Here is a 24,013-nt window from a genome sequence, read left to right as displayed (position 1 = left end):
GTACTTATGTTTCATGCCAAGATTGCAATAAAAACCTCCATAGGCTTTTTAAGAGAATGGGAATTATTTTAGCTTTATTACTTAAAAAGAATCTGTGCACTCCAAATGTATGTTTTAACTCTATTTCTAATAAATTATGTGACAGAATTTCTGACCTATACTTACCATCAGGAAGCAAAATGTGCAATATCACCAGTAGACACACAAAAGTAAGAGACTGTAATATCAACTGTACTATACATTTATCTCATAATTTATTAGTTTTCTTAACTGAATTTTCCTTTACTGTGTGTAATGTTGTGGACAAGCATCACAATTTTATAACAGTGTATGCTTATTACTCTGGACTGGATGTGGTGATGTAATGGCCACATTGTGAAAACCTGTAAGTTTGTTATAGTGAGACATTTAACACAGCCTATTCACAACTATCTGCATTCCATCTGTCTGTTGAATGTATTTTCCTTAGCTGTCTGTAAGCATTAAAATCTGTAAGAAATTTGTGGAGCCTGACTGTGTGAAGTTAAGTGTAGAATATATGGAAACTGTTGATCACAGTTTGAATAGATTGCAACTCTTGGCACTTACAATGTAGAGGTTAGTTTTAGATTTACTGGAGTGCCAGAAATATTGTGCCCCATAGCTCATTTTTAAATCATTAGAGCTTTCTATTTCGAAAGTGCACTATATCTTTGTTACTGACATGGCTAAGCAGAGGCATATTTGAGGATTCTATTGTGTTATCTTCTGAATCCTTGCAGTTTGTTTTTCATGTTGAATGTACCATATTGCATTTGACACTTTGCGCATGTGATCTTGAATGAAATTTTATTTTTTAAAGGGCATAATATTTGCTGTTGACCATGGAAATTATTTATTTCACTATTAAGATTTTGCCCTTTGAGCCATTTTCAAGTTTTACTAGTACTCAGAAAGATTTTACTTCAGTACGTGTCAGAATTCAAAATCCTCCAACATATATACATGTCATCATCAAAAAGAGACCTGTGCACTATAGAAATACAGTAACATCAGACAAGTGCAAAGCTCTGTACATTGTGAAATGACGACGACATATATACATGTTGGAGGATTTTAAAGTCTGACATGTGCTGAAGCAAAATCTTATTATAAGTGTTCATGCACTGTTGTACATCGTGTCATTCCAGTACACACAATTGTCCCAGATAAACATCCTTGAAGGTAAGTGGAATGACTGGCTGAAAGTGAAGAATAGTAATCTGCAGGTAACGAAACTTGAAAAAACTGTCGTCATACATTTTCTTGTTGCCATTATGTCAGAATTAAGTTATCATCTGTCTTCAGGTTAGAAGTTGCTTTTTGTTTCATCCAGTTGTAAGTAATTGTTAGCATGCAGTACTTAGGGCAAACTGGTTGCAATACGCTATGCCTAAACACAGGGGATTTTAGATGCTCTTGTTTTTTGTGTTGAAGGGTAAATTTGTTTCAATCCATCTCATTGCTGTTGATTGTCTGAAAACTATTTGTATGCAATTTCTAAGTGGAACACTTTTATGTTCCATTTAAAATAAAATAAGGCTAGAAATTTACCTTTCCAGTTAAATTAGTCACAGCTGTTACATGCCTGCTGCCCATTGAAAAGTTGCTGTTGGAATAAAAAATTCTCTCTAACAGGAGCAACTAACCATTAATTTATTTGTGAACAAAGACATAGTAATCATAGTGCATTCCTGCTTGTGATTATCAATATTAATCTATCTTAAGTTTTGACACACACACACACACACACACACACACACACAAACACACACACACACATATTTATGAAAATAGTTGATTAAATTTTTATATATTCACTTTTTCTTGTAGCGGAAGTGACACATGGAGAGGTGGAACATTTGAATGGACCGGATTCTCGAATTGTGCTAGAACAGCCTGCACGCTTTTCTGGTGGAGCACATTTTTATGAGCAGGTAGAAGATACTAAGGACAGTGTGTGGCTTGTTCAAGTTGTGCCAGCTGATGGTGAACCTCTCCTAGATGACCTCAGCTGGCATGTTGTCAGGTCACATCTGGCACCCTTTGCTATTCGTACTGGAGTCTTTGACTGTCGCCTTGACCGGAGGTAAGTAATACTTAATTAAGGAGGACCCATACTTGGAAGAAATAGACTATAACCTATCAAACTGATCCAACTAGCTCGGCGTCTAATCCTCCACCTGACATACAGTTACAGTACAAGTGCAAACAAAGAGGGGAAGGGAATAGCTGTTAACAAATCTCAGTAATAAAATAGCCCTGTTACTATGGGGGGACGTAAATGGTTCTGGGAGACATATGGAGAAACCAATTTTTTTATCCTTTGTACCTATATATCAAAGAGACTGACACATCATGAATATGTCGCAGTTGTTCATAGTCTGCTACAGTGTAATGTAAGTGGCATGTCACTAACATCTCTGATGCTGAGTTTAAGTTGCACTATCCATTACATCCTTTTTTTCTAGATATGATAGTTCACCAGCATAACAACAGAGTTTCTGTCAAGGTATGGGAGGAAACCAAGTGACAGATTGAATCTTCAAATTGTTAAATTTGGTGTGAGTGGATAGTACAATTAATTGATAGTTCAGTGATGACCAAATGCATTTATCAGTATCTGAATGCTGGTCCAATCACCAATTTATGGCATTCTCAGAGAAGATGAAAAAATCATCTTCATTAATTTCAGAAAGTAACATTCATTCTTGCGGCTCAGAAAGAGAAACAGTGATATGGTATTAGTTAATTCCAGGGACACCCCAGATAAGTTAATCTATCTTGGCAGAATCACTAATGCCCACAAAATACTGTGAACTGAAAGTTGTGCACACACTTGAAATCCACGCAGTGTGTCATCCGTGAGAGTGCGCCACGGAAGAGCAATACTGTGAACTTCTGATAGAGCCCACTATGGGTGACTGCCTATTTAAATCCTGTGATGCTATGCTCGCACTCAGTTATCATGTTATTACTGCTTGCATACTTTTGTCCTATCTTATTGTGTTCAGTGTATGTTATGGTGATTGGTATACATTCCAGTCTAATAAAGTTGTATTAACATTCTTGGTTGTGTCGTGTGTCAAAGTAACAACAAAAGTGACGAAGAGTGTGGGATTGTTCTGCATGCATTCAGTCTCTGGTTGGTCCACTGTTGCATCTACAATGTCTGATGGTGCTACTGACGAGTTTTTATTCAGGTTGGTGGATCAGCAAGGGGTAACTGCGACATTGTAGCATCTCTGTCACAGCAGGTGGTGTTAGCCACAGTGCAACATAATCAAACCCAGGTATTGCAAATGCTTGCCTCTTTTTCGGCCAGTTTGGGTCCATCTCAATCTAAATCGCCCGTCGCACCTCCTGTTTTGCACATTGCTACCCAAGTCATTTATCGCTTGTTGTTTCTGGCTTATGATGAATCTGACGAAGAATGGGAAGCCTACAAAAAAGGTTGTGGTAGCATTTTCATGCATTTGGATTGACTGATGATAGCTTAAGCCACGATTTTTTTTTTTTTTTTTTTTTTTTTTTTCACCTTGCATCTATCAACTACTTTGCCAAGTGGCCACCCTGCAGGGTCAGTCTTCACTTTCTTTTAATAGCATGTGTGACCTGCTATCAAAATACTACTGTAAATGGTTGCACATCATTGCCACTTGAGTCGAGTTCTATTGGTGTCACAAGAAACTGGAACATTCCTATGGAACTCGGACAGCTGAGCTTCACGGTTCAAGCCATCGTTGTCACATTGTCCCTGATGTGCATAAGAAGTCGTATGTTGACCAGATGGTTCGTGATGCTATCATTCTGTTGGTCCCCAATCATGAGTTCATGAGTGGGCCCTTCAGTGTGAAAACATTGCACAGTTTTTTGAAGTTTTGATGGCTGCAGGTTCTGAAATTAATCATGATGTGAGGTTACAAAAGTTAAATTAGCTCCCCACCACCACCATTTGTTGGACAGTCCACAGCGGTCTACGTGCGAGCAAAACATCACGGCAGCCAGTCCAACTTGCTGCAGCAGCAAGCCCCAGTAATGAACAACAACATGAGCACTCCACGCTTCCCTCTTGTCCATTGCGTTTTGTCACTCATGATGGCCCAGATTGTCCTAAGTGGTGGGCAGTTTGCTGCCAGTGCAGTGCGACAAAACAGGCCACACTGCTACAGTTTGTAACACAAAATTTCAACAGCATATTGCAGTCACTGAAAGGGATGTCAGTTGTGTGTTGGCAATCTCCGTTGCACACAATAAGCTTTTTATTGATGTCAAGGTTTATCAGAAGGTTCTACACATGCAATCAACATTAGTGCTGCCATGTCATTACTCAACTTGCAAAAGGACAGGGACTTGTGATCTCCCCCTTTAGTGCCAGTGTCACATGCATTAGTCACTTAAATAAACAAAGCAGTCCGATATTAGGTAGTTTCTCAGGCCCAGTCATATATAAATCAGTGGTTCATCCACTGACTTTTCTGGTGGTAAACAATGCACAAACTGAAAATTTGTCTGGTTTGGACATCTTTAACCTTTTTGGATTTACTATTTCCGATGAAGTCAGTCTCGTCTCTGATCAAGTGTGTTATACACAGCTTGACTCTTTATGCTCTGAATTTTCCTCCCTGTGTTCTGTGGCCTTGGGTTGTGCCAATAATTTCAAAGCCCTCATCACCATGAAACCTTCGGCCAGACCCAGTTTCTTTTGGGATCACCCGGTGCCAATGGTGTTCCATGACCAAATCAAGGCAGGGTCATCCAACTGATTGTATCCAGTGAATGGCTTACCCCCTTAGTCATTGTCAAGAAGCTGTCGGGATGGTTACACCTTTGCGGTGATTTCAGAGTTTCTGTCAATGTTCAATGTATCATTTTCACATATCCCTTGCTGCGCCCTGATGAACTTTTTGCTAAGCTCACGGGTGTTCAGTATTTTTCAAAAATTGACCTCTTCAATGCATAATTGCAGTTTCACGTTGATGCTGAATGTCAGCGGCTTTTGGTCTTTAACACACTTTTCGCCTTGTATCAATACTTACAGTTTCTCAAACAACTCATGAGGTCTGTGCCTGGCTGTGCCAATTATCTTGATGATATTGTGGTCTCTGGCTGCTCCACTGCTGAACATCTCAACAACTTATGTACGCCCTTTTCAGTGTTACAGGCCACCAGCTTAAAATGCAATTTGGGAGAATGCCACTTCTTTCAGCCTTCTTTTGTTTATCATGGGTTTGAGGTATCTAGTGCTGGTGTCAAACCCTTTCATCAGAATCTCTCTGCTATTGTGGCTCTTCTGCATCCTAAGCCGGTTAAGGATCTCCAGGGTTCTTTTTTAGATAAGATTGCTTATTATAGTCTGTTTTTGCAGAGGATGGCATCTGTTGCACAACCGTTACAAGCCTTGTTGCATAAGGGGATGTCTTTTTCACTGGTCACCAGCATGTGAAATGGCTTTTCCCAACTGAAGGCTGTGTTACAGTCTGCACCTTGCCTTGTAACTTACCAACCAGGTCAACATTTAGTGTTAGCAACAGATTCGTCCCAGCATAGTCTTGGGGCGGTGTTAGCTCATAAATATTGTGATGGCTCTGAGCAGCCTACTGCATACATGTTGAAGACACTTAATTTGGCTCAGACTAGATATTCACAAATAGACAAATAAGCCCTCGCCCCATTGTTAATGCCTTAAAGAATTTTCATGTTTTCCAGTATGATGCAAAATTCCTTATCATCGGTCACAAGCCGTTAGTTTTGCTGTTTAACCCCTCAGCTTCTGGGAGCCATGTCAGAAATTTTTTCCATTGAATGACTTCCGGCACTATTGGTTTCTGATAATGGCCCTCAGTTTGTGTCACCAGTGTTTGTCTTCTTCTGCAACGCCTGTAGGATTCACCACATTTTTGCCCCACCCTTCCACCCACAGTCCAACAATGAGACTGAAAGGTTAGTTAGAACCTAACAAAAATGGAAAACTAATGACTTAGTCCCCATCCGACATTGCCTTGGACCAATTTCTGTCTTCCTAGCAGTTCATGCCGTTCGGCAACAACAGCCCCACAAGTGTCAACCCTGGCTGCTTCTGCATCTGCTGTGGTCCAGGCAGGGATGCCAACCCTTGCAGCCATTGTCCCGTTTCTGGCCCTGGGTGGCTGTCTGGGCATGCGGGCTTAGTCATTGCCCACAATGGATTCCCTCCAACATCTCTTGATGCCATGGCCACCATCTCTGCGACATCTGTATGGAGGAACGCCACTGTGCATGTCATTAAGACCATATGCTCCTGTGCTTGACAACTGGACAGGCCCAGCTGGCACTCTTGACGTCGTCATTCCAGTCTGATGTGGCTAGGTCACTGCCAAGACATACAAGGGGTCCCCCATCACCGGTGGATGAACCTGATGCAGCTTCTTCAGTACCACAACCAGTACCAATGCAGCTGCTGTCCACACCAGAGCTACCTCCTCCACCTCCCTCAGCCTCCCCCTGCGGGTCCGGGAGTATTCCTGCCTGTCGTAAGAGGCGACTAGAAGGAGTCCCTCCCCCTCAAGGGGGTAGTTTGCGCCTGCGTCCGGAGACGGACGGTTCCACAACTTATATTTGTGGTCATTTTGGTTTTTCACTTATTCTGGTTTCTTCCTTTCTTTGTTTGGTTCCTTTCTTTGTCCTTCTCCCTCTTACTGTCTTCCTTACTTTTTCCCTTGTCTTCTTCTCCTTGCCTTCTTCTCCTTGCCTTCTTGTCCACCCTCTTGTCTCCGCCTCGGCGTTTGAGACAGTCTGTCCTCTCTCTCCCTTTTATTTTTTCCTCTTCTTCTTTCCTCTCTGTGCGTGCCTGAGGGCCGACCCACGCGTTCGCACGCGTAGCCGGTGACGGGGTAATGCGTAATTCCCCGCCCTGGGTAGCAAGTAAGGCACGCTCGTACCCCCTGGTAAAGGCCAGGCCCAGGGAGGGGTGATTGCCTGAGCTGACACCATCCAACCATGCCGATTGATCCCTCCGTCCATTTCTCGGGAGGTGTGACATGAGCTGTAAATATTCACCTAAGGCGGGAGTGCCCTCTGAGAGGGTCCCCACAAGGAAGGAGCGTGCTATCGGAGATGCTGACAATCATGGGGGATTCCTCCGCAATGGATTTCTCTTCTTCTTCTTCTTCTTCTTCTTCTTCTTCTTCTTCTTCTCTCTCGACTTTTGCCCAAAAACGGAAACTTGACCAGACACCAGTGACAAAAGTACTACCGCCTGCCCCAAAGTTCCTTGTCATTTCTCGATCTGAGGACGGAAAGGATTTTTCATCTGTTAACCCTTTCGTTATCCAGAAGGCCGTGGATGCCATAGCCAGGTCTGTCAAGTCTTGTACCAGGATGCGTAATGGTACCTTGTTATTAGAAACTGAGAGCGCCTTTCAGGCACAAAAACTGCTTCGGGCCACACTCTTGTACATGTTCCCTGTCAGGGTGGAGGCTCACCGCACTTTGAATTCGTCGCGTGTATATACTAGATCACTTGACGGATTGACTGACGAGGAGATTCAGTCTTTCCTCGCTGAGCAGGGCGTGACGGCTGTCCATAGGGTCATGGAACAGGTCAACAATGACCTTGTACCAACCCGGACACTTTTCTTGACCTTTGATAGTGTTCAGCTGCCGTCGCGCATCAAAGCGGGCTATGAGGTTATTTCTGTTCGCCCCTATGTCCCGACACCTACGCGCTGCTACCAGTGTCAGCGTTTTAATCACACTCGCCAGTCTTGTTCTAATGCGTCTAAATGTGTCACTTGGGGCAGGGATGCCCATGAGGGTGACTGTCCACTCCATCTCCTCGTTGTGTGAACTGTCAGGGTGACCATGCAGCGTCCTCCCGCGACTGTCCCATCTACAAGGATGAACGCTGTATACAGGAAATTTGGGTCAAAGAGAAACTGTCCACCTCGGCTGCTCGCAAGCTACACTCCTGGAAATGGAAAAAAGAACACATTGACACCGGTGTGTCAGACCCACCATACTTGCTCCGGACACTGCGAGAGGGCTGTACAAGCAATGATCACACGCATGGCACAGCGGACACACCAGGAACCGCGGTGTTGGCCGTCGAATGGCGCTAGCTGCGCAGCATTTGTGCACCGCCGCCGTCAGTGTCAGCCAGTTTGCCGTGGCATACGGAGCTCCATCGCAGTCTTTAACACTGGTAGCATGCCGCGACAGCGTGGACGTGAACCGTATGTGCAGTTGACGGACTTTGAGCGAGGGCGTATAGTGGGCATGCGGGAGGCCGGGTGGACGTACCGCCGAATTGCTCAACACGTGGGGCGTGAGGTCTCCACAGTACATCGATGTTGTCGCCAGTGGTCGGCGGAAGGTGCACGTGCCCGTCGACCTGGGACCGGACCGCAGCGACGCACGGATACACGCCAAGACCGTAGGATCCTACGCAGTGCCGTAGGGGACCGCACCGCCACTTCCCAGCAAAATTAGGGACACTGTTGCTCCTGGGGTATCGGCGAGGACCATTCGCAACCGTCTCCATGAAGCTGGGCTACGGTCCCACACACCGTTAGGCCGTCTTCCGCTCACGCCCCAACATCGTGCAGCCCGCCTCCAGTGGTGTCGCGACAGGCGTGAATGGAGGGACGAGTGGAGACGTGTCGTCTTCAGCGATGAGAGTCTCTTCTGCTTTGGTGCCAATGATGGTCGTATGCGTGTTTGGCGCCGTGCAAGTGAGCGCCACAATCAGGACTGCATACGACCGAGGCACACAGGGCCAACACCCGGCATCATGGTGTGGGGAGCGATCTCCTACACTGGCCGTACACCACTGGTGATCGTCGAGGGGACACTGAATAGTGCACGGTACATCCAAACCGTCATCGAACCCATCGTTCTACCATTCCTAGACCAGCAAGGGAACTTGCTGTTCCAACAGGACAATGCACGTCCACATGTATCCCGTGCCACCCAACGTGCTCTAGAAGGTATAAGTCAACTACCCTGGCCAGCAAGATCTCCGGATCTGTCCCCCATTGAGCATGTTTGGGACTGGATGAAGCGTTGTCTCACGCGATCTGCACGTCCAGCACGAACGCTGGTCCAACTGAGGCGCCAGGTGGAAATGGCATGGCAAGCCGTTCCACAGGACTACATCCAGCATCTCTACGATCGTCTCCATGGGAGAATAGCAGCCTGCATTGCTGCGAAAGGTGGATATACACTGTACTAGTGCCGACATTGTGCATGCTCTGTTGCCTGTGTCTATGTGCCTGTGTTTCTGTCAGTGTGATCATGTGATGTATCTGACCCCAGGAATGTGTCAATAAAGTTTCCCCTTCCTGGGACAATGAATTCACGGTGTTCTTATTTCAATTTCCAGGAGTGTATTTGCTAGTAGGAAGCCCACACTGCTCCCAGCGGGGAAATACAGTACTGTCCTCGCCTCTCCTCGGACTACCAGGGAGGTGGCGACGCAGACATGCGATCTGACCTTCAGCACTACGGTCGTCCGACGGTCAGTGCTAAGATCGCCCAGTAAACGTCTCCTCTCCCTCCCATCACCCCTAAGACACAAGCACCTTAATCAGCTTCTGCCAACACGAAGACCCAGAAGTCAGATGCACGGGCCTTAAAGAAGGAACCATCCCGTGCAAACTTCCTGCGTATCTCGAACTCCCAGCCATCGACCAGTACTTCCACTAAACGACCTTCCGAGAAGGCTCATAGGAAGCACAGATCTCCTTCTCTGCCACGGCGCGTTTCTTCTCCTGCGCCACCCAGCGGTTGCCGCCCCAGGCCGTCATCCGTTTTGCCTGGCCGCACCACTAGTAGCCAAACATCTGGCCATTCACCGGCAGAGGAAGCTCCCCCTCCCGATCATCGTAACAAGATGGCCGATGAACCTATCGAACCAATGGATGATGACTCTCCGCCTATTGATAGCGGCAGCAGTGCTCACTCGAAGCCAGGCCCTCAGCGGCCTTTGAGGTGACCCCTTCTTGCTTCTCCTTTTTCTTTTTCTTCTCACGATGACACTTCTTCATTGGAATATTTGCGGCATTCGCTCCAACCGAGAGGACTTAAAGTTGCTGCTCCGCTTGCACTGTCTGCTCGTTGTAGCTCCCCAGGTAACGAAGCTACGCCAATGCGATCAAATTGACTTGGCACACTATGCCTCTGTGCGTTTTGACCTACCCCCTGTGGCAGGTATTCCAGCTCATGGTGGGGTTATGTTGCTGGTCCGGGATGATATTTACTACGATCCCATCACATTGCACACTGGCCTGCAGGCAGTTGCCGTCCGAATTACTCTCCCCACTTTTACATTTTCCATTTGTACCATTTACACTCCATTGTCATCTGCCGTTACCAGGGCAGACATGATACAAATTCTTGCTCAGCTACCTGCACCATTTTTGTTAACTGGAGACCTCAATGCCCACCATCCCCTTTGGGGCTTTCCAGCATCCTGCCCGAGGGACTCCCTGTTAGCAGACCTTTTCAACCACCTCAATCTTGTCTGCCTGAATACTGGCGCCCCTACTTTTCTTTTGGGACACATCTCACACCTATTCCCATTTAGACCTCTCTATATGTACTACCCAACTTGCACGCCGGTTTGAGTGGTACGCACTTTCTGATACTTATTCGAGTGACCGCTTCCCGTGTGTTATCCATCTCCTGCATCATACCCCCTCTCCATGCTCATCTAGTTGGAACATCTCAAAAGTAGACTGGGGGCTCTTCTCTTCGAGGGCGACCTTTCAGGATCAAAACTTCGCAAGCTGCGATAGTCAGGTCGCACACCTCATGGAAGTCATTCTCACTGCTGCTGAATATTCCATCCCTCACACTACTTCTTCTCCACGTCGCGTACCGGTCCCCTGGTGGACTGCAGCATGTAGAGAAGCTTTACATGCTCGTCGACTTGCTTTACGCACCTTTAAACGCCACCCTACGGTGGCGAATTGTATCAATTATAAACGATTACGTGCACAGCGTCGTAGTGTTATTAAAGACAGCAAGAAAGCCAGCTGGGCTGCTTTCACAAGCACCTTCAACAGTTTTACTCCTTCTTCTGTTGTTTGGGGTAGCCTGCACCGGCTCTCTGGTACTAAGGTCCACTCACCAGTTTCTGGCTTGACGGTTGCAAATGACGTCCTTTTGGCCCCTGAGGATGTCTCCAATGCCTTCGGCCGCTTTTTCGCAGAGGTTTCGAGCTCCGCTCATTACCACCCTGCCTTCCTCCCCCGAAAACAGGCAGAGGAGGCAAGGCCACCTAACTTCCGCTTCTCGAATTGTGAAAGTTACAATGCCCCATTCACCATGCGGGAACTCGAAAATGCACTTGCCTGATCACGGTCCTCCGCTCCAGGGCCTGATTCTATTCATATTCAGATGCTGAAGAACCTTTCTCCTGCAGGTAAAGATTTTCTTCTTCGTACTTACAATTGCATCTGGATTGAGGGTCATGTTCCCACATGCTGGCGCGAGTCTATTGTTGTCCCGATTCCTAAGACGGGGAAGCACAAGCACTTGCCTTCCAGTTTTTGACCCATCTCACTTACCAGCTGTGTCTGTAAGGTGATGGAGCGAATGGTTAACTCTCGTTTGGTTTGGCTGCACGAATCTCGACACCTACTTACCAATGTACAATGTGGATTTCGTAGGCGCCGCTCTGCCGTTGACCATCTGGTTACCTTGTCGACCTTCATTATGAACAACTTCTTGTGGAAGCGCCCGACCGCGGCTGTGTTCTTTGATTTGGAGAAGGCTTACGACACCTGTTGGAGGGCGGGCATTCTCCGCACCATGCATACATGGGGCCTTCGCAGTTGCCTCCCTTTTTTATTCGTGCCTTTTTAATGGATCGACAGTTCAGGGTACGTGTGGGTTCCATTCTGTCCGACGCCTTTCGCTAGGAGAATGGGGTGCCACAGGACTCAGTTTTGAGCATCGCTCTCTTCGCCATAGCGATCAATCCAATAATGGATTGCCTCCCAGCTGATGTATCAGGCTCCCTTTTCGTGGACGATTTTACCATCTATTGCAGCGCGCAGCGTACATGTTTCCTGGAGCGCTGTCTTCAGCATTGTCTTGACTGTCTTTACTCCTGGAGTGTCGCCAATGGCTTCCGTTTCTCTGCCGAGAAGACGGTCTGTATTAACTTCTGGCGCTACAAAGAGTTTCTCCCACTGTCTTTATGACTTGGTCCCGTTGCTCTCCCATTCGTGGAGACAACAAAATTTTTAGGTCTTACATTTGACAGGAAACTTAGCTGGTCTCCATATGTGTCATATTTGGCTGCCCGTTGTACCCGTTCTCTAAATATCCTCCGTGTTCTCAGTGGTATGTCGTGGGGAGCGGATCGAACCGTCCTACTTCGCCTATATCGGTCGATCGTCCGCTCAAAGCTGGATTATGGGAGCTTCGTATACTCCTCTGCACAGCCCTCCATTTTACGCCGCCTCAACTCTATACAACATCGGGGTTTACGTCTTGCGATCGGAGCATTCTATACTAGTCCCGTCGAGAGTCTTCATGCTGAAGCCAGTGAATTGCCACTAACATACCGCCGCGATATACTGCTTTGTCGGTATGACTGTCGGCTATTGTCAATATGCGACCACCCATCTTATCGTTCCTTTTTTGATGACTCTCTCGACCGTCAATACGAGTTGTATGTCTGTGCCCTGCTCCCCCTGGAGTTCGCTTTCGTCGCCTCCTTCAGCACCTTGATTTTTCACTCCCTACAACCTTTAGAGTGGGCAAGAGCCAAACGCCACCTTGGCTCCAGGCTCAGGTTTGCGTTCACCTTGCCCTCAGTTCGCTCCCAAAGGAGGTTACCCCCGTTTCGGTATACCGCTCCCATTTTGTCGAACTTCGTTCAAAGTTCATTAATATGATCTTCATTTATACAGATGGCTCTGTTCTGGTGTTCTTTTATTGTCGGGGCACACAGTTTCAAATACCGGCTCCATGGCCATTGTTCGGTCTTCATAGCTGAGCTGTTTGCCCTCTACCAGGCTGTTCTTTACATCTGCCACCACCGACATTCTGCTTATGTCGTCTGCTCCGATTCCCTGAGCGCCATCCAGAGCCTCAGTTATCCATATCCGGTTCACCCTTTCGTGCACCGGATCCAACGCTCTCTTCAGCAGCTGGCGGACGATGGTTCTCCGGTTACCTTTATGTGGGTTCCTGGCCATGTCGGTATCACTGGGAACGAAGCTGCAGATGCTGCGGCCAAGGCTGCGGTCCTCCAGCCTCGGACAGCTTCTTGTTGTGTCCCTTCATCAGATTGTAGCAGGGTCATTTGTCAGCGCATTTTATCGCTGTGGCATGCTGATTGGGCTGCACTTACGGACAACAAGCTTCGGGCCTTGAAACCTCTTCCCATGGCTTGGACGACCTCTTCGCGCCCTTCTCGGCGGGAGGAGGTCACTTTGGCCAGGTTACGAATTGGAATAGTAGAAATCCTTGGGTAACAGAAGAAATATTGAATTTAATTGATGAAAGGAGAAAATATAAAAATGCAGTAAGTGAAACAGGCAAAAAGGAATACAAACGTCTCAAAAATGAGATCGACAGGAAGTGCAAAATGGCTAAGCAGGGATGGCTAGAGGACAAATGTAAGGATATAGAGGCCTATCTCACTAGGGGTAAGATAGATACCGCCTACAGGAAAATTAAAGAGACCTTTGGAGATAAGAGAACGACTTGTATGAATATTAAGAGCTCAGATGGAAACCCAGTTCTAAGCAAAGAAGGGAAAGCAGAAAGGTGGAAGGAGTATATAGAGGGTCTATACAAGGGCGATGTACTTGAGGACAATATTATGGAAATGGAAGAGGATGTAGATGAAGATGAAATGGGAGATACGATACTGCGTGAAGAGTTTGACAGAGCACTGAAAGACCTGAGTCGAAACAAGGCCCCCGGAGTAGACAATATTCCATTGGAACTACTGACGGCCTTGGGAGAGCCAGTCCTGACAAAACTCTACCATCTGGTGAGCAAGATGTATGAAACAGGCGAAATACCCTCAGACTTCAAGAAGAATATAATAATTCCAATCCCAAAGAAAGCAGGTGTTGACAGATGTGAAAATTACCGAACTATCAGCTTAATAAGTCACAGCTGCAAAATACTAACACGAATTCTTTACAGACGAATGGAAAAACTAGTAGAAGCCAACCTCGGGGAAGATCAGTTTGGATTCCGTAGAAACACTGGAACACGTGAGGCAATACTGACCTTACGACTTATCTTAGAAGAAAGATTAAGGAAAGGCAAACCTACGTTTCTAGCATTTGTAGACTTAGAGAAAGCTTTTGACAATGTTGACTGGAATACTCTCTTTCAAATTCTAAAGGTGGCAGGGGTAAAATACAGGGAGCGAAAGGCTATTTACAATTTGTACAGAAACCAGATGGCAGTTATAAGAGTCGAGGGACATGAAAGGGAAGCAGTGGTTGGGAAGGGAGTAAGACAGGGTTGTAGCCTGTCCTCGATGTTGTTCAATCTGTATATTGAGCAAGCAGTAAAGGAAACAAAAGAAAAGTTCGGAGTAGGTATTAAAATTCATGGAGAAGAAATAAAAACTTTGAGGTTCGCCGATGACATTGTAATTCTGTCAGAGACAGCAAAGGACTTGGAAGAGCAGTTGAATGGAATGGACAGTGTCTTGAAAGGAGGATATAAGATGAACATCAACAAAAGCAAAACAAGGATAATGGAATGTAGTCTAATTAAGTCGGGTGATGCTGAGGGAATTAGATTAGGAAATGAGGCACTTAAAGTAGTAAAGGAGTTTTGCTATTTGGGGAGCAAAATAACTGATGATGGTAGAAGTAGAGAGGATATAAAATGTAGGCTGGCAATGGCAAGGAAAGCGTTTCTGAAGAAGAGAAATTTGTTAACATCCAGTATTGATTTAAGTGTCAGGAAGTCATTTCTGAAAGTATTCGTATGGAGTGTAGCCATGTATGGAAGTGAAACATGGACGATAAATAGTTTGGACAAGAAGAGAATAGAAGCATTCGAAATGTGGTGCTACAGAAGAATGCTGAAGATTAGATGGGTAGATCACATAACTAATGAGGAAGTATTGAATAGGATTGGGGAGAAGAGAAGTTTGTGGCACAACTTGACCAGAAGAAGGGATCGGTTGGTAGGACATGTTCTGAGGCATCAAGGGATCACCAATTTAGTATTGGAGGGCAGCGTGGAGGGTAAAAATCGTAGGGGGAGACCAAGAGATGAATACACTAAGCAGATTCAGAAGGATGTAGGTTGCAGTAGGTGCTGGGAGATGAAAAAGCTTGCACAGGATAGAGTAGCATGGAGAGCTGCATCAAACCAGTCTCAGGACTGAAGACCACAACAACAACAACAACGAATTGGACACTGCCGGTTCAGCCATCGGCATCTGTTGATGGCTGCGCCGGTGCCGTTCTGCCCATGTGGGCAATCGCTGACGGTATGCCACATTTTAACGTCCTGTCCGAATTTTAATTCGCTGCGCATTGACACAAGACATTGACACAAGAGCAGCTGCTCGCGTTCTTCGTTTTATCCACTTGACAAACCTGTCTAAGGACATTTGATTATGCTGTTTTTTTTTTTTTAAAAAATCCTATGCCTGTCAATGTCTTTCATAGTGTTGTCCCTTTTAGTTGCTGTTTTAGCCTTGTGCCTCGCGGTGCATTCCTAACTTAGTCTGGGTGCTAATGACCGCTGTAGTTGTGCGCTCCCCCCAAAAAAACCTCCCTCAGCCACGAACTGTGGGGGAACCACCACCACCAGGCCCTAGACCTGATGTGGACGTGGAGCTCATGCTATTGTCACCTGTCCTACTTTGTGGGTTGGCACAAGGTGGACTGCAATGCTGCCTGTGCCCAAAGTACTTCCAACCATATGCCCCAGTATCAGTACATCACTTGTCAGAGCCTCACTAAGGAAGACTGCAAAAACATCTCAAGAGTCCAACGTGTTCCCCAAGGGAAGCCGAATGAAGTAATGTGCACACATTTGAAAGCAGCATGTATTAGCAGGGCATCCGCAAGAGTACACCATGAAAGAGCAATACTGTGAACTACCGATGAGCCCGCCACAGGCGAGTGCCTATTTAAACCTTGCTGCACTACGCTTGTGTTCAGTTATCATGTTATTACTTCTTGTGTACTGTTGCCTTGTCATCTTACTGTGATCAATGTATGCTATGGCGGTGGCGTACATGCCACAACCTAATAAACTACCAACTTTCTTGGTTGTATTGTGTGTCCAAGTTAAAACATTTAGCTGAAACAAGAAGGGGATAGTACCAAAATGCTTAAATTCTATATGGAATATATGTGTATATTCCATTGGTGGCAGTGTTTTCAGTGGGATAAAGAACTAGAGTGTTCGCTATTTACAGTTCCAAATCTTAAATAATTGAGTTAAGGTAAAAATCAAATGTGGATCAAAGAAGTCTAGAAACTTACCTCATATACTGTAATAACAGGATACATTGGGGAAGCCTCAAAGAATGTAGTGCATAAATTTACCAATAACATTAAGATAACAGAGAAAATAGTTGACTTTACCAGCTGCAGCAGGGCCAGGGTTTCATGTGATATTGTAATAAATGTTTCATATGAAAGTTACATTGAGTGGTTAGCTAGCAAGCTAACTCATAAGGATTATGTTACATGTCTTGTGGAGAAAAACAGACCCCAGATTTAAAACTTAGTTATTACAGAGTAAGGAGTGAGTGCCTTATAGTGTTTACCATATCATTGACTATAGGCTTTGGTTGTATGTTAAGAAAGGCAGGAAAATATTCCTGGTTAGAAAATAGGACAAGACACAGCTTGCTGATTACATGAACAGCCAACATCAGACTTTAGTATAAGGGGCCAAAAATTTTAGAATCAACAACAAAAATTCAAGAATGTTTACATGTAAGTCATCTTCTCTTCAAGATTGTGAGGGATATGTAACACCAGCTTTGATTCAACAGGCAAATTACTAAATTACTATGAAGGCAAGATAGCACCATCACAGACCTGAACAAAACCAAAGTCTTGAGGAATGGTGTGTGAGGAGTGTTTCAACCTGAATAGGACTCCAAATGGATTCTTTCTCCCTCTGATATCTCCAGCCTCCCCAAAATAAATAATTTTTACTGGCTGTGCTGTCTCTCCAGATTTACAGTGGATTACTTCCAAGACTGTACACACTTGTTCATACTTTTTAGCTAACAATCAGAGCTTGGTGTTGGGTGGGAGCATAGGGTGTACCTCTCATTGCAATCCTGTTAAACAGAAGCAACTTGTGAATACCAAATTAGTACAGAACTTTCAGTAATTTAAAGGTTGGCAATATAACACATATTAATGGTTTGGGAACAGTGAATTGTAATGTATTTAGTCATGCTAGGAAGGATAATTAGGCAATTGGTCATTACTGCAGGTGTACTGTAGTTCAAGAACCTAACTTCCAAAAAAGGAAATCGTTAGCTACATAAATGCTGACACTGGATTCTTGTGAGTTGTACAGATGTCAGAATTAGTAATGATGACATGAAGCTCAAACATGCGCCTTTGCATTCAAATAATCTTCAGTGAAAACTGAAATACATCTGCCAGTTAGTTTCACCCAACTATAAATGTATCAAAAGCAGTTGCATCCCCGAAACACAATTAGATGACAATAAAGTGAGCAGAATTCCTGGTAAATCCTGTAATTAACTTCCAAATGAATAATCAGTACTGTTAATTATTTGGAGTGTTATCACATGATAAACAAACAAGTATAGTGACCAAATTAAACTGAGTCCCTAGAAAATAGCTCAGGCATAAATGGTCACTTTCAAATCATTGGCCTTATGATGCCACCAAACAACGCTGCATCCACATAGAAACAATAAGATACAGAGGCATTGTTTTTATTAGTGTGGACACTCCATGTACCACCAACAGAAATAAGTTTTAAAAAACACAGATAATAAGGAGATTAGAAAATTTATAAGAGCACTAAAAAGCAGTAGTTCTGCTGTTTATGGTGGTGTTTTTATCAGAATATTAAAATATTGTGGTGACTTGATAGATGACCCTTGAGCTATCTTTGTAATCGTCGTTGACTTCAGACATGTTTCCCCGACAGATTTAAACGTGGTGTTGCAACACCCAAGTATAAAAATGGAACCAACCAAGGTAAAACAGTAGTTGGCACACTAGTCTCGCATTGAGGAGAATGATGGTTTGAATTCCCATCCAGCCTTTCAGATTATATTTTCCATGATACCCCTAAATTACTCAAGGCAAATGTTGGAATTGTTCCTGTGTAAAGGGCATGGCTAATTTCCTCCCATACCTCAAGCTTGTGCTCTGTCTCATGAAATGACCTTGTTGATAGTATATTAAACACTAAATCTCCCTTCTTTCTATAAAAAAGGAGATAAACTAACCACCTCTAATTATAGACATATTTCTCTCCTTCCAATCTTTTCAAAAGTGTTTGAGAAAGCAGCTTGTCATAAAATATTAATTTATTCTTCTGAGGAGAACTTGCATACTGCCTCATAGTTTGAGTTTTGTAAAAGATTCTCCACAGAGAACTCACAAATGAAGACCAGGCAGAGCTAAACAAGAAAAACATTATCCTGTTGGTATATTCTGTGACTTAGCCAAAGCCTTTTTGTGAGGACACAAATATCTACTTGGAAAGGAAAAATAAAGATTAGGGTTTAATGTCCTATTAATGATGAGGTCATTAGGGACAGAGCAGAAGTTCATATTGGAGGAAGGACACCGAGGAAGATCGGCCATGTCCGTTCAAAGGAAGCACCCTGGCATTAGATGTAGGCACATTAAGGAAACCATAAGAAAACCTAAATCTGGATGCTTAAAAAAGGATTTGAACCACAGCTCTCCTGAACACTAATCCAGTGTCCTAAGCACCGTACCACTTCACTTAGTTCTATATGCAGGCTTATAATATTGTGGCATTAATGAGATTACTCTTGCATATACTGGTCTTAATTTAATAATGAAAAGCAGAGAATCACATTATCAGGCTCTAACACATAAGTGAAGCTAACGTGAGAATGGGAAAATGTGACAGGAAGGGGTCTCACAAAGATAAGAACTAGGTGTGCTGTTGTTCGAATCCTACATAACTGACTTCCAGTGGCAAAAGCATACCAATTCAGTGTCTAAAATGAACATTAGCAGATGCAGCTCAGACGATAGCCGAACAAGCCCATGGGGTAGTCATAAAGTTTTAATTATTACCTCAAAAAAGTAAAGTCACACAACAAATTGTGCAAGAACTTGATTTTGGCAGTAGCAGAAATGTTTCTGCTGTGTCAGGTCAATCCAGGTCGGTAAGGAAGTCTTCTGTATTGGGCTGACGCAGCTGCAATATTCCCATTGCTGCCAGAAATGAAATTACCACATGAAACACCACTTTACCATTTAGCTGCATCATTTTGTTTGGGCTCCTGTAGTGTCATTAAAAATAAATAAATAAAAAAAATACATGACTTTATTTCTTTCAACGTGATAATTAAAACTTCATGACTGCCCCTTCTAAAGTCCTGCTAGGTCAAGAGTTTGTCTTAATCTAACACACACTCATATTATGCAATTTCAATTATGGAATAATGACCTGGTGGCACCAGAAAGAAGGCATTAATGGTAATACATTAAATGAAACACACTGTATAAGAATACTTGTTGTCCAGTTAAATTGAATTCAACATGTACAGGATGGGCAAAGTAAAACTGCCACAGAAAACATTTACAATAAAATTAATCCAGGATTGGCCCTTGTTAACGAACATCTCGGAGGATGACATAAATGGTGATTTTTGATATTGATGCAGTGCTGTGCTCAATTTATTGAAGTGTGCTGCAGTTCTGCCTGAAGGGTAACATCAATACGGTTTTCGGTGTTCTGCTGCAGCTACTCCAGTGCGTGCAGACTATTTGAGTACACTTGACCATTCAATTTGCCCAATACATTACATGGACTCTGTTTATCGTCCTCTCCTCACTGAGCACCTCATGCACTCATGACAATTTGTCTTGCTAAAAGTATGTATACCGTCATTCATAATCTGTGAGTTGATCCATGTATGTATTAAACAGTTTCTGGATGTACTGGTTAGCGTTAACAGTTTGGTTAAAGAATCATATGATGCGGACACCAGACATTGTGCACTAAGTACCAATCTTGAAATTGTGCAACAGCTCTTCAGAAGTACTGATGGAGATTTTCCGATGAACAGAAGTACATGTTCTGTGACTTCATACCCGTTACAGGCTGAACCAGTCTTCATACGAGGAAATTAAAACTGAAGATCCGATAGTTCTGATTTCACATCATTCAGACACCTCAATAACAACTTTATATGCAAAATTTGGTCTGGGGACTTTAATTTGTGCAGAACAGTAAATTTGTAAGGATAAAGATTCAGGTACTTTATGATAATATTTTGACATGATGATCTCTGTTTTCACTTGTACACATAAACAGCATTGAACTTTAGTTGGACTTCATTCTGGGCTTTCCTTCAGTCAAGCAATGTTTTCTAGTGTTCAAATGCTTTCCAGGTAGTTACAGCTTTTATTCACTGCAGAGCCAGTTTCGACTATTTTACCACTAAGTTTTGTATTTAAGCCCTTTCTGGAGGTTTTCAAGGAATATTTCACATCTTAAACTCTCGCATAAACACTTCCACACAGGCTGTAGCTAAGCCATGTCCCCTCAAGCCTGCTTCTCTCACTGACTCACTTGAACATGACGACGCAGCAAAGTACACATACAGAACACATGGGAAATGTACATGTGCAGACATGTGATACAACCGATTAGTGTACCGAAATCATGATTTGCAGCATTTGCTGTAATAGGCTGTGCTCCTGTACTTTAAAAAGGATCAGTTCCACGTCGGACTTAAAAATATTTTTTGGGCCAGTTTCGTTTTTCCCATCCTGCAGATAAACTAATCAAAAAGCTCAGTTCAGTGTGTTTTGACCTTATGAGCACCATTCATTTTGTTGAGCTAAAAGCAGATGCGTTGCTTATCTTGCATGTTGTCCCTTCCTAGAAAGTAGATAATCTTACATTTTGCATCTTGCAGTAAGCCTTTTTAAGGCTCGTGGCTTTCTTATACTAACTTCTCCAAACATTTATTCCTTAGTATTTTATGTTGCTGACAAAAAAAAGTTTTTTTTTTTTTTTTTTAACTGAACTGTTATCTACTCAGTCACAGTACAAGAAACAAAGATAATTTTCACATAGACTTTGATCTTTGACTAGAGTCCAGAGTGGCATTACATAGCCTGGTGAGATGCTGTTCAGCAAACTCCCACTGGATTATGAATAGTAATGCACTGTAAATAGGACTCAGTATTTACAGGTGTAGGTAAATATTTTCTTTGAAAAATACCACTGTAATCAATGTGAAGTAACTGTTACCTATTCGTTATAACAGAGGACACAACAGCAATATTGTGAAAAGTATAGTTGCTACTCACCATATAGCAGAGATGCTGACTCGCATAAGGCACAACAAAAAGGCCGTGAGAAAGTAAACTTTCAGCCAGCAGGGCTCTTGTCAAAAATAAACACACACACACACACACACACACACACACACACACACACACACACATATGCAGCTCAGACACACATGACCACAGTCTCTGGCAGCTGAAGCCAGCCAGAGATTGTGGCCATGTGTGTGTGTGTTGCGTTTGCATGAATGTGAGTGTGTATGTTGTCTATTTTCAATGAAGGCCATGTTGGCCGAAAGCTCCCTTTCTGACAGTATTTTTGTTGTACCTACCAGTGACTCAGCATCTCTGCTATATGGTGAGTAGCAACTATCCTTTTCATAATTTTATTACATTCCATCATGGATTTTCCATTCTTTGATTTTGTGTTGGAGGACACAGCAGCTTATTTAAAGGTAGCAGATTTATTTCTAATCTACTTGATTAAATTTAACTGGTATAGAGATATGGTGATAGTTTACCTTTTTTTTTACACAGTGACTGAATGAATGAAAGACTAGACAAATGAATGCTCTGTCACACAGAAAGTTCTCACAAATATTTCGGAAGAGTGCAGGACATTAAATGATAATTGTATTTATCTTCATAAATTACAAGAACACATTATTATTTAAAAAATAAAAGCTATTTCATTTTAGAATGTATCTCATTTAATCACCCTGGATTCTGAAATCAAAGTGTGTTTGGGAGAAAAAAAAAGTTATTTTTTTTTCTGTAGACTATGTGGCAGTAAAGGATGGGATCAGCCTCTTCTACTCCTGGCTCTACCAAAGGGGTCAAGGCCTAAAGATAGAGTAATTCTTCGTACTTTCACTTCAACAAGACCACAGGTAAGATATAATACTGCTTTTTATTCTATTCGCAAACTATAACGACAACACATGTTCATGGAATATGTCATTATACTAAGTGAATTAATTTGTCCAAGAATTTATTTCATGAATATTTTTTTTTCTCCATCTTAACAGAGATGTAAACAAAAAACCAAACAGTGGAGTAATTTATTTGAAATTCATATTTAGCTGAAAGGAAAACCTTTTTATAAAACCTTACTTCAATTACTTATGCTACACATACTTTTTTTTAAGTGTGAAATTATGCATATATTAAATGAATCTTTGAAAAGAATAGCATGTTATTATCCTGTGCAAGCCTCCTCATCTCTGAATTACTACTGCAACCTACATCTTTGTGCATCTGTTTACTATATTCATCTCTTTGTCCTCCTCTCTGGTTTTTACCCCCCCCCCTCCCCCCCCCCCCCCCCCCCCACTTCCCTCTGGTACAAAATTGGTGGTCCCTTGATGCCTCAGAATAAGTGTAATCCCTCCTCCTAGTTGTGTCCCAAATTTCTTTTCTTCCCAGTTCTATTCAGTACTTCCTCATTAGTTATGTGATCTACCCACTCAGTCTTCAGCATTCTTCTGTAGCACCACATCAAAGTCTTCTAGTCTACACTGTTTATCATCCACATTTTTTGCTTCCATACATGGCTACAATCCAGACGAATACCTTCACAAAAGACTTTCTAGCACTTAAATCAATATTCATTGTTAGATTTATATTCTTCAGAAATGCTTTTCTTGCCATTGCCAGTCTATATTTTATATTCGGTATGCTTCGGCCATCATCAGTTGTTTTGCTGCCCAAGTAGTAAAACGCATCTACTACTTCAAGTGTCTCATCTCCTACCCTAATTCCCTCAACATTACCTGATTTAATTAGACTACATTCCACCCTGTCCATTCCCTACATTCCACACTGTCCATTCCATTCAGCAGCTCTTCCAAGTTTTATGCTCTCTCTGACAGAACAACAATGTCATTGGCAAACACCAGAGTTTTTATTTCTTATGCCTGGACTTTAGTTCCTACTCCAAATCTTTCCTTCCCTTTACTGATTCCTCAGTGTACATATTAAATAACATCAGAGATAAGCTACAATCCTGCCTCACTCCCTTCTCATCCACAGCTTTGCTTTCATGCGCGTCGACCCTCATGACTGCTGTGTGGTTTCTGTACAAATTGTAAAAAACTTTGCACTCCCTTGTATTTTACCCCTGCTGCCTTCAGAATTTTGAAGAGAGTATTCCAGTCAACATTGTTGAAATCTTTCTCTAAGTCTACATATGCTATAAATGTAGGTTTGCCTTTCCTTAACCTATCTTCTAGCATAATTCATAGGGTCAGTATTGCCTCGCATGTTCCTCCTTTTCTCTTGAATTCAAACTGATCTTCCCTGAGGTCGACTTGTACCAATTTTTCCACTCTTCTGTAAAGAATTCGTTTTAGTATTTTACAACTTTGACTTATTAAACTGATAGTTCAGTAATATTCACACTGGTCAGCACCTCCTTTCTTTGCAATTCGAATTATTATATTCTTCTTGAAGTGTGAGGGTATTTTGCCTGTCTCATACATCTCGCTCACCATATGGAAGAGTTT

General features: G+C 43.2%; 1 protein-coding gene across 2 annotated transcripts in view; it reads left to right on the top strand.

Annotated features, from left to right (window-relative positions):
* LOC124615290 (E3 ubiquitin-protein ligase RNF103-like) overlaps window positions 1-24,013 on the top strand; it is a 137,714-nt gene that overhangs the window by 27,532 nt on the left and 86,169 nt on the right. For both annotated transcript variants that reach the window (XM_047143070.1, XM_047143077.1), the window contains 2 exons: window positions 1,852-2,107; window positions 22,288-22,399. In XM_047143070.1, coding sequence (XP_046999026.1) covers window positions 1,852-2,107; window positions 22,288-22,399 — 368 coding nt within the window. The remainder of the gene's footprint in view (window positions 1-1,851; window positions 2,108-22,287; window positions 22,400-24,013) is intronic.

The sequence above is a fragment of the Schistocerca americana genome, chromosome 1 (assembly GCF_021461395.2).
Source record: "Schistocerca americana isolate TAMUIC-IGC-003095 chromosome 1, iqSchAmer2.1, whole genome shotgun sequence".
NCBI classification, from domain to species: domain Eukaryota; kingdom Metazoa; phylum Arthropoda; class Insecta; order Orthoptera; family Acrididae; genus Schistocerca; species Schistocerca americana.
The sequence above is the reverse complement of the archived record's forward strand: the minus strand, read 5'-3'. Positions and strand labels throughout refer to the sequence as shown.